Source organism: Oncorhynchus keta, chromosome 30, assembly GCF_023373465.1.
Source record: "Oncorhynchus keta strain PuntledgeMale-10-30-2019 chromosome 30, Oket_V2, whole genome shotgun sequence".
Classification (NCBI taxonomy): Eukaryota; Metazoa; Chordata; class Actinopteri; order Salmoniformes; family Salmonidae; genus Oncorhynchus; species Oncorhynchus keta.
Window position 1 is genome coordinate 22543046 of NC_068450.1, and position 10060 is coordinate 22553105.

The 10060-nt window shown below is 40.1% G+C and overlaps 1 protein-coding gene across 3 annotated transcripts; it reads right to left on the reverse strand.

Annotated features, from left to right (window-relative positions):
- Positions 1-1456: 1456 nt before the first annotated feature.
- On the reverse strand, positions 1457-9952 carry cenpu (centromere protein U). 3 transcript variants are annotated; one of them, XM_035744012.2, is made up of 13 exons: positions 9789-9952; positions 9644-9698; positions 9380-9485; positions 9050-9284; positions 8765-8885; positions 8532-8654; positions 8204-8324; positions 7944-8052; positions 7777-7855; positions 2864-2911; positions 2618-2679; positions 2289-2445; positions 1457-1901 (listed from the first exon to the last, which is right to left on the reverse strand). In XM_035744012.2, exons 1-13 carry the CDS (start codon positions 9791-9793, stop codon positions 1776-1778), a joined length of 1347 nt encoding a protein of 448 aa, XP_035599905.1. In that variant the 5' UTR covers positions 9794-9952; the 3' UTR covers positions 1457-1775. The 3 variants fall into 3 exon arrangements, with proteins under 3 accessions (XP_035599905.1, XP_035599906.1, XP_035599904.1); XM_035744013.2 differs by having other exon boundaries at positions 2298-2445; positions 9380-9488; XM_035744011.2 differs by having other exon boundaries at positions 9380-9488.
- Positions 9953-10060: the final 108 nt, after the last annotated feature.

Here is a 10060-nt window from a genome sequence, read left to right on the forward strand (position 1 = left end):
GCGTAATTCCCTAATAGTTAAACCTTTAAGCGAGAGGAACCATGAACAAGGTCTTGCGAACCTACCGGTTCCAAGTGGGAAAAGCGTCTTCACTTTTTTCCACCTTCCAATATGACAACTTTCAGGATGAATCAAAACACTTTCTTTTTAAATGATTCATACTTTTCCTAACCCTAAAATGTGCCTAAATAATCTACAACAGAGTATTTTAGAATATACTAGTTGGTGCTGAAACAGGCAAATATGCATAGATGGCTTTCTTTCATTGATCCCTATATTCTGAACCCCTTCTCTCGATGTATTTTATTGAGTCTGTCTACACAATTCTATATAAAAAGGTGCACCGTATTTAAAGGGATGATTTAAAATACATTTACTGACACCCCCATTGAATGAAAACTCCACCAGACTCTGTTGGCCAGCAAGTGAGCAGGTTTGACAAGGTAGCCACACCTGCAGAACACATTACATGACTAAATAAGGTTGATGCCAAATACTGACAAGTGGGTAGGAAAGGCAATAATTCCTAAATAGGGATTGGCCACCATGTGTGATTTCTCAGAAATACATGAACAGTGAGCTCCAAAAGTATTTGGACAGTGACATTTTGGCTCTATTCTCCAGCACTTTGGACTTCAAATGATACAGTGCAGACAGTGAGCTTCAATTTGAGGGTATTTTCATCCATATCGGGTGAACCGTTTAGAAATTACAGCACTTTGTGCCCCCCCTCCCCATTTTAGGGGACAAATTCACCTGTGTATTAAAGCAGCAAAAAGTTACAGATTTGTTCCCATATTCATAGCACGCAATGACATCATCAAGCTTGTGACTACAAATCTGAGTGAGAAAGTTACCTCGTACCTCCCAAAAAATGCTAACCTCCCGTTATTTTAATGGTAAGAGGTTTTGGGGGTATGATGTTTGTGCGTCTCTACTTTCCCAGTCATTATTTGCAATTCATTCAGGATTACCTGTAATGTTAAGAAACATTCTATTCCGATTTACATTAAAAGTGACTCCAAAATGACACAATACATTACTTACCATTCATTTCTATTGGGCACAAAATAATATGAAACAAACAAACAGCAAACACTTCCAACAAATGTCTTGAGTCACAAGTTTAATTTAATAATTGTCTGCTAAGAATATGGGACCAAATACTTAACTTTTTACTACTTTAATAAACAAGTGAATTTATCCCAACACTTTTGGTCCCCTAAAATGGTGGGACTACGTACAAAAAGTGCTATAATTTCTGAACGGTTCACCTGATATGGATGAAAATATCCTCAAACACTACAAAACACCCCCAAATAAATGTCGCTGCCCCAATACTTTGAGCTCACTGTATATACATTAATGTTTGTTAAAGTTAAAATGGCAGTTTTTCCACCAGACAACATGACCCTCCAGCAAGGTGCTGATCCACAAATCATTTCCAGAAAAGGTACTCATTACTGAAACATTTATTTTAAAACACATACCTTACTTGAGATTTAATATACAAATCTCAAAAGGACCTTTGATCAACACTTTAAAAGAGTGTAGCATAATTCGTCAGATACAACCAATACAGTATCTCCAAATATCATGAACATACCTGTAGAACATCAAGACAGGCTCAAACTATTGTACTTGATGAGAGCATGCATCTGCCCCTCAAAGTTTAATTGGCAGGATTATTCCTTTTAAAAAATTGTCTAGCAGGTCCACACGCAAATGAGATTGAAGAATGATTAATTTACACCATTTAGTTTGCAACTTGGAGCTCACTTGTTGTGAGCCACTCTGTCCAGAGCCTGTTGCAGCCTCTCGTTGATAGTCTTCAGCTGATCTTCAGCCCCCAGCACATCACGGGCCTCCAGGAGAAGAGCTGGTAGACTGGAGGGGCCATACTGTGGAATGAGAACAGATGTCAACAGAACAGTGCTTTAACTCACTTTAAGCTACTATAATAGGTTATTATCACTGCCTCTTATGTTCATAGTTTATAGCTCCATTCCTGTGTATTTTATTCCTCTAGTGTTGCCATTCTTTAAAAAATTAAAATAATTACAACTCTGCATTGTTAGGAAGTGCTTGTTAGCAAGCATTTCAAGGTAAAGACAACACCCGTCTTTACCAGTCTTTTATTTGATTCATGTCCTCTGAAGACTCATCCATAAAAGTCTTTGGCCATAACTAAGAAACATTGTTGTATGTGACTGGATGTCAGCATTAGGTTAAATCCTAAACTGTAACTAGATGAACAAGAACAGAAGGCTTGTTGTTGATGTCCTCACCTCCTCTACCTGGTTAGGGTGGGCTATTCTATGGTCCAGGTAGCTCTTGTGCAGGTGACCCAGATCCTTCAAGAAAGTGGTTCCCTTCCGTATGTCTGTTAGCCTCTGCTCAAGTCGAGACTGGTCCTTCTGCAGGGCCCTCAATTGGGCCTCACTCCTGGCAGAGAACAAGGGGATGTTTCACATTCTGTATTCTGTTTTGTGATGTAGTGTTGTTGGGTTATTATTACATGCCATATAATATAGAAATAAAACACATCACATTAACTGTTGAGTTACTTCAGCAGTTAACCTTGCTTTAGCTTCATTTGCAAGAAAAGAAAACATACCGTATAAGTTCATTTTTGGCCTCGAGCAGCCTGGCTCTCTTACGGTTAATGGCAGCATTCATCTGAGAAAACAACAATAGGCTGATGACTGACTTCCTTAAATGAATATGATGGGACACAGTGAATATCCTAGTCGTCCTAGAATAACTACAGAACATGAGACGAGAGTATAACCACAGACACTCATGCCCACAGGCTTCCCGAGATCTAGTGTTTGAAGTGTTCATATATAAATAAAAGCTTTACCTTTGCATTGTCCCTTTTCAGGAATTTTAGCTCCTTTGAAGCAGTTATCTAAGGGGGAAAAAAAGAAAGAAAATGTGTTTATGAAAACGTTCAAATTTTCAACATACACAAGATAAGTTGTATACTTGAAAGGTTGTTTTCTCTATAGTTTTTCACTGCCGTATGAACGTAATATATATAAATAATAATAAGTGTGTGTGTGTATATATATATATATATATATATATATACACATACACATATATATATATATACAGTGCCGTGCGAAAGTATTCAGCTCCCTTGAACTTTTCCCATTTTTTCCTTTTGCCACATTTCAGGCTTCAAACAAAGATATAAAACTGTATTTTTTTGTGAAGAATCAACAACAAGCGGGACACAATCATGAAGTGGAACGACATTTAATGGATATTTCAAACTTTTTTAACAAATCAAAAACTGAAAAATTGGACGTGCAAAATTATTCAGCCACCTTAAGTTAATACTTTGTAGCGCCACCTTTTGCTGCGATTACAGCTGTAAGTCGCTTGGGGTATGTCTCTATCAGTTTTGCACATCGAGAGACTGAAATGTTTTCCCATTCCTCCTTGCAAAACAGCTTGAGCTCAGTGAGGTTGGATGGAGAGCATTTGTGAACAGCAGTTTTCCGTTCTTTCCACAGATTCTCGATTGGATTCAGGTCTGGACTTTGACTTGGCCATTCTAACACCTGGATATGTTTATTTTTGAACCATTCCATTGTAGATTTTGCTTTATGTTTTGGATCATTGTCTTGTTGGAAGACAAATCTCCGTCCCAGTCTCAGGTCTTTTGCAGACTCCATCCGGTTTTCTTCCAGAATGGTCCTTTATTTGGCTCCATCCATCTTCCCATCAATTTTAACCATCTTCCCTGTCCCTGCTGAAGAAAAGCAGGCCCAAACCATGATGCTGCCACCACCATGTTTGACAGTGGGGATGGTGTGTTCAGGGTGATGGGCTGTGTTGCTTTTACGCCAAACATAACGTTTTGCATTGTTGCCAAAAAGTTCAATTTTGGTTTCATCTGACCAGAGCACCTTCTTCCACATGTTTGGTGTGTCTCCCAGGTGGCTTGTGGCAAACTTTAAACAACACTTTTTATGGATATCTTTAAGAAATGGCTTTCTTCTTGCCACTCTTCCATAAAAGGCCAGATTTGTGCAATATATATGACTGATTGTTGTCCTATGGACAGAGTCTCCCACCTCAGCTGTAGATCTCTGCAGTTCATCCAGAGTGATCATGGGCCTCTTGGCTGCATCTCTGATCAGTCTTTTCCTTGTATGAGCTGAAAGTTTAGAGGGACGGCCAGGTCTTGGTAGATTTGCAGTGGTCTGATACTCCTTCCATTTCAATATTATCGCTTGCACAGTGCTCCTTGGGATGTTTAAAGCTTGGGAAATCTTTTTGTATCCAAATCCGGCTTTAAAATTCTTCACAACAGTATCTCGGACCTACATGGTGTGTTCCTTGTTCTTCATGATGCTCTCTGCGCTTTTAACAGACCTCTGAGACTATCACAGTGCAGGTGCATTTATACGGAGACTTGATTACACACAGGTGGATTGTATTTATCATCATTAGTCATTTAGGTCAACATTGGATCATTCAGAGATCCTCACTGAACTTCTGGAGAGAGTTTGCTGCACTGAAAGTAAAGGGGCTGAATAATTTTGCACGCCCAATTTTTCAGTTTTTGATTTGTTAAAAAAGTTTGAAATATCCAATAAATGTCGTTCCACTTCATGATTGTGTCCCACTTGTTGTTGATTCTTCACAAAAAAATACAGTTTTATATCTTTATGTTTGAAGCCTGAAATGTGGCAAAAGGTCGCAAAGTTTAAGGGGGCCGAATACTTTCGCAAGGCACTGTGTGTGTGTGTGTGTCTGTGTGTGATATATATACACACACACACACACACACACACACACACACACACACACACACACACACACAGTTGAAGTTTACATATACCGTAGCCAAATACATGTAAACTCAGTCTCACAATTCCTGACATTTAATCCTAGTACAAATTCCCTGTCTTAGGTCAGTTAGGATCACCACTTTATATTTTAAGAATGAAATGTCAGAATAATAGCAGAGAATGATTTATTTCAGCTTTTATTTCTTTCATCACATTCCCAGTGGGTCAGAAGTTTACATACACTCAATTAGTATTTGGTAGCTTGTGGAAAGCTACCCAAAATGTTTGACCCACAATCAGTTTGGGTGAATTTTGGCCCATTCCTCCTGACAGAGGTGGTGTAACTGAGTCACGTCTGTAGGCCTCCTTGCTTGCGCATGCTTTTTCAGTTTTGACCACAACATTTCTGTAGGATTGAGGTCAGGGCTTTGTGATGGCCACTCCAATACCTTGACTTTGTTGTCCTTTTTGCCACAACTTTGGAAGTATGCTTGGGGTCATTGTCCATTTGGAAGACCCATTTGCGACCAAGCTTCAACTTTCTGACTGATGTCTTGAGATGTTGCTTCAATATATCCACATAATTTTCCTACCTCTGATGCCATCTATTTTGTGAAGTGCACCAGTCCCTCCTGCAGCAAAGCACCCCCACAACATGATGCTGCCACCCCCGTGCTTCACGGTTGGGATGGTGATCTTTGGCTTACAAGCCTCCCCCTTTTCTTCCAAACATAACGATGGTCATTATGGTCTAACAGTTCGATTTTTGTTTCACCAGACCAGAGGACACTAATCCAAAAGGTACGATCTTTGTCCCCATGTGCAGTTGCAAAACGTAGTCTGGCTTTTTTTTATGGCGGTTTTGGAGCAGTGGCTTCTTCCTTGCTGAGCGTCCTTTCAGGTTATGTCGATATTGAACTCGTTTTACTGTGGATATAGATACTTTTGTACCGGTTTCCTCCAGCATCTTCACAAGGTCCTTTGCTGTTGTTCTGGGATTGATTTATACTTTTCGCACCAAAGTACGTTCAACTCTAGAGACAGAACACATCTCCTTCCTGAGCGGTATGACGGATGAGTGGTTCCATGGTGTTTATACTCGCGTGCTACTGTTTGTACAGGTGAACATGGCACCTTCATGCATTTGGAAATTGCTCCCAATAATGAATCAGACTTGTGGAGGTCTACAATTATTTTTCTGAGGTCTTGGCTGATTTCTTTTGATTTTCCCATGATGTCAAGCAAAGAGGCACTGAGTTTGAAGGTAGGCCTTGAAATACATCCACAGGTACACCTCCAATTGACTCAATTAGCCAATCAGAAGCTTCTAAAGCCATGCCATCATTTTCTGGAATTTTCCAAGCTGTTTAAAGGTACAGTCAACTTGTGTATGTAAACTTCTGACCCACTGGAATTATGATACAGTGAGTTAGTTGTAAGTGAAATCTGTCCGTAAACAATTGTTGGAAAAATTACTTGTGTCATGCACAATGTCCTAACCAACTTGCCAAAACTCTAGTTAACAAGAAATGTGTGGAATGGTTGAAAAACAAGTTTTAATGACTCCAACCTAAGTGTATGTAAACTTCTGACTTCAACTTTATATATTAGTACCAGTCAAAAGTTTGGACACACCTACTCATTCTTTTCTACTCATGCTCTTCCTTGACTCTGCGGTCCAACTATCTCAATTGGGTTGAGGTCAGGTGATTGTGGAGGCCAGGTCATCTGATGCAGCACTCCATCACTCTCCTTGATCAAATAGCCCTACACAGCCTGGAGGTGTGTTGAGTCATTGTGCTGTTGAAAAACAAATAAGCGCAAACCAGATGGGGTGGCGTATCGCTGCAGAATGCTATGGTAGCCATGCTGGTTAAATGTGCCTTGAATTCGAAATAAATCAGTGTCAACAGCAAAGCACCCCCACGCCTCACGGTGGGAACCACATGCGGAGATCATAATTTCACTTACTCTGTGTCTCACAAAGACACAGCGGTTGGAACCAGAAATCTAAAATTTGGACTCATCAGACCAAAGGACAGATTGCCACTGGTCTAATGTCCATTGCTCATGTTTCTTGGCCCAAACAAGTCTCTTCTTATTGGTGTCCTTTCGTAGTGGTTTCTTTGCAGCAATTTAACCACAAAGGCCTGATTCACGCAGTCTCCTCTGAACAGTTGATGTTGAGATCTGTCACTTGAACTCTGGAGCATTTATTTGGGCTGCAATTTCTGAGACTAGCAACTCGAATGAACTTATCCTCTGCAGCAGAGATAACTATGGGTCTTCCATTCCTGTGGCAGTCCTCATGAGAGCCAGTTTCGTCAGAGCTTGATGGTTATTGTGACTGTACAAAGTTCTTGACATTTTCCAGATTGACTGACTTTCATGTCAAAGTAATGATGGACTGTCATTTCTCTTTGCTTATTTGAGCTGTGCTTGACATAATATGGACTTGGTCTTTTACCAAATAAGGCTATCGTCAGTATACCACCCCTACCTTGTCACTACACAACTGATTGGCTCAAAGCATTAAGAAGGAAAGAAATTCCAAATTAACTTAACAAGGCACACATTAATTGAAACTCATTCCAGGTGACTACTTCATGAAGCTGGTTGAGAGAATGCCAAGAGTGTGCAAAGCTGTCAAGGCAAGGGGTGGCTACTTTGAAGAATCTCAAATATATTTAGATTTAACACTTTTTTGGTTATTACATGATTACATGTTTTATTTCGTAGTGTTGATGTCCTCACTATTATTCTACAATGTAGAAAATAAAGAAAAACCCTGGAATGAGTAGGTGTGTCCAAACTTTTGACTGGTACTGTGTGTGTGTATATATATATATATATATATATATAGCTGGGCATCCTGAAGATGCACAACACTATAATAATTAAATAAATACACGTTTTTCCACCACTTGGTTTTGCAAAGTATGACAACTGGTCACCCAAAATGAGTTACCTTCTCTGTGAGTTGATCTTCAAAAGAGCTTGAGAGAGCATCTATAGCCTGCAATACTGCATTAGATTCCACTGCATCCCTGAATAAAAACAGGGAGAACATTTTTTACTTGAGATAATGATTACTTTAAAGATGTGTCTATCTATGCTAAACTGATGGGAACTCACATATACTCTGACACGAATTCCAAAAATGAGTCCAACACCACATCAAGATCAGTGGGATTTTTTACATTCCTTCGTTTCTGCTGGTCTCTTTTGGAAGGACCAGCACTTCCTGAAAAAAAATACATGGATTCATTTCTGTGGTGTATATTTTACACAAATGAATTAAGTCATGCAGTGTGGCATTTCACTCAGGTGGTTTTGAGAGAGACTCATATGTCTGTCTGGGAGGATGTGGTGCTGAATAGATATCTAGCTGTTACCTGACGAGGACTTCCCCCTCGTACCCAGCGAACTCCCCCTCGGACCCCGCGAACCCCTCTCAACTGAGGACTTCCTGTGCTTTCGCACATTGTCTGGTTTGGCCTTGTTCTGAATTGGATTCTGTGGGTGAGAGAACTGGTTGAGTTTCCCCTTTTCCTTTGTAATCTGAAGGGTTGATGTGGTCAGGAAAAAGGCAACATATCCAAACAAAAAGTTGCACATTTATCACAGATGACAAGGAAGGAGTACATGTTAGTTTTTTAAAGGAAAAGGTGACAAACATCTCACATTTAGTCACTCACTGGGAAGAGCAGTAGCTGTTCTTACCCAACTAATATCCTCATCCGTCAGATTCTCTGAAGACAGGGATGTTCTACGTTTCTTATGACTAGGTTGAGGACTGGAGCCCGGAGCAGACACCTCAATTTCCTCCTCCTTGCCCGATGACCTCTGTTAGTAAGCAGTGATTAGAGGACATTAAGCTCATCACAGGCAACATAATGTAACACTGCTCTTAGCAACAGTGTCTTATGTTACTGCGATAGGGGATAATGTCATACCGAGTCATCCACTTCTGTGTCCTGTTTCTTTCTGACTGCGTTTTTCTGTGGTGCAGCAGGCCCGCTCTGAGCTTCTGTTAAATCCTCTTCACCTGCCCCTTCTGCAATCTCTTTTTGGGGCCTGACCATTATAAATGGAGGAAAAGGAACAGAATAAGTTTACAATTAGAACTTGTGCTCCATCGTTAGTGGATATTTTCTTATTTCCCCTCTCCATCACTTCATAAAGAAATTAGAGCAAAGTTAAGTAAAGTAAGTTCTCACGTTGTGACAAGCAGGTTTTACCTGGCTTTTGGTTTGACATTTTTCTGTTGAGATCCCTTTGGCTGGACCACTTTGCTAGCTCTCCGTTTGGTCTGACCTCTCCCAGACAGTGTGGGTCTTTTTGGGGTCACACTATTAACCTTTTTGGATGGGCCCCATCTTCTCTTAGCTGCCCCCTCCTTCACCACTTCCTCTTTGTTTTGAGCCACGTTTGGGCTGAAATCTTCCTCAAGGGCAGTGCTATGCAGTGGGTTACCTGGGTGGTCAAATATAGTCATTTGTTGTAGAACATCTTGGCATTAATGATTTTTCGTAACCCCAAAAAACGATTTAGGTTTGTTTTCAACTCACCATAAGTATCGCACTCATCAAGGAAACTGGCTTTCTCAATGGTAGAAACATTTGGGGAAATATGACTGTCCGTTGCTTTAGATTTCTGTGTATCTTTTGATGGACCCTTCTGAGGTGAAAACAGAAGACAGCTAGCTAACGTTACAGTACCCAATGTTGCCCCTTTTTAATCCCTTGTAGCGAGCTAACGTTAGTTACCTAGGTATGTCTATGACATTTAACATACAATTAGTGAGACATTTGCAAATAGGTAATGTAACAAACCTCAACAAGCTCGTATTGCACAAGTTTGAGCATCTTCGCCATTTGGCTTTTCTTACTGTGTGGAGGAGAGCAGACCTGTGACACATGTGAACTTCATATCGTTAACGTTATTGCTTTTTCTTGTAGCTTGATTACTATTTATTACCTCATGATGATTGATCGTTCAAAGATGAAAATTTAAGCTATTAGCTAGTTGTATACATACAATTTGCAAAATAACACTCAAAACATAAATGGTTATTCAAAAGTAGCAAACGACGAGTTTGCGCGCCAGCTGCTTGTGATGTTTTTTTTGCGGATCTGCTGAATTTCTTTCCCGCAAAAAAAAAAAGATTCGAAAATTCTCGCGAGACTAGTCAGACAATTACACTCATATGACCTTGACGAGATGGTGCCCTCTACTGGATCGGATGACTG

Coding starts and splice junctions, on each gene's coding strand:
- cenpu (XM_035744011.2), bottom strand. Junction 2,680..2,863: donor TGAAAAGGGACAATGCAAAG/GTAAAGCTTTTA, acceptor TTGTTTTCTCAG/ATGAATGCTGCCATTAACCG. Junction 1,902..2,288: donor ACCCTAACCAGGTAGAGGAG/GTGAGGACATCA, acceptor CTCATTCCACAG/TATGGCCCCTCCAGTCTACC.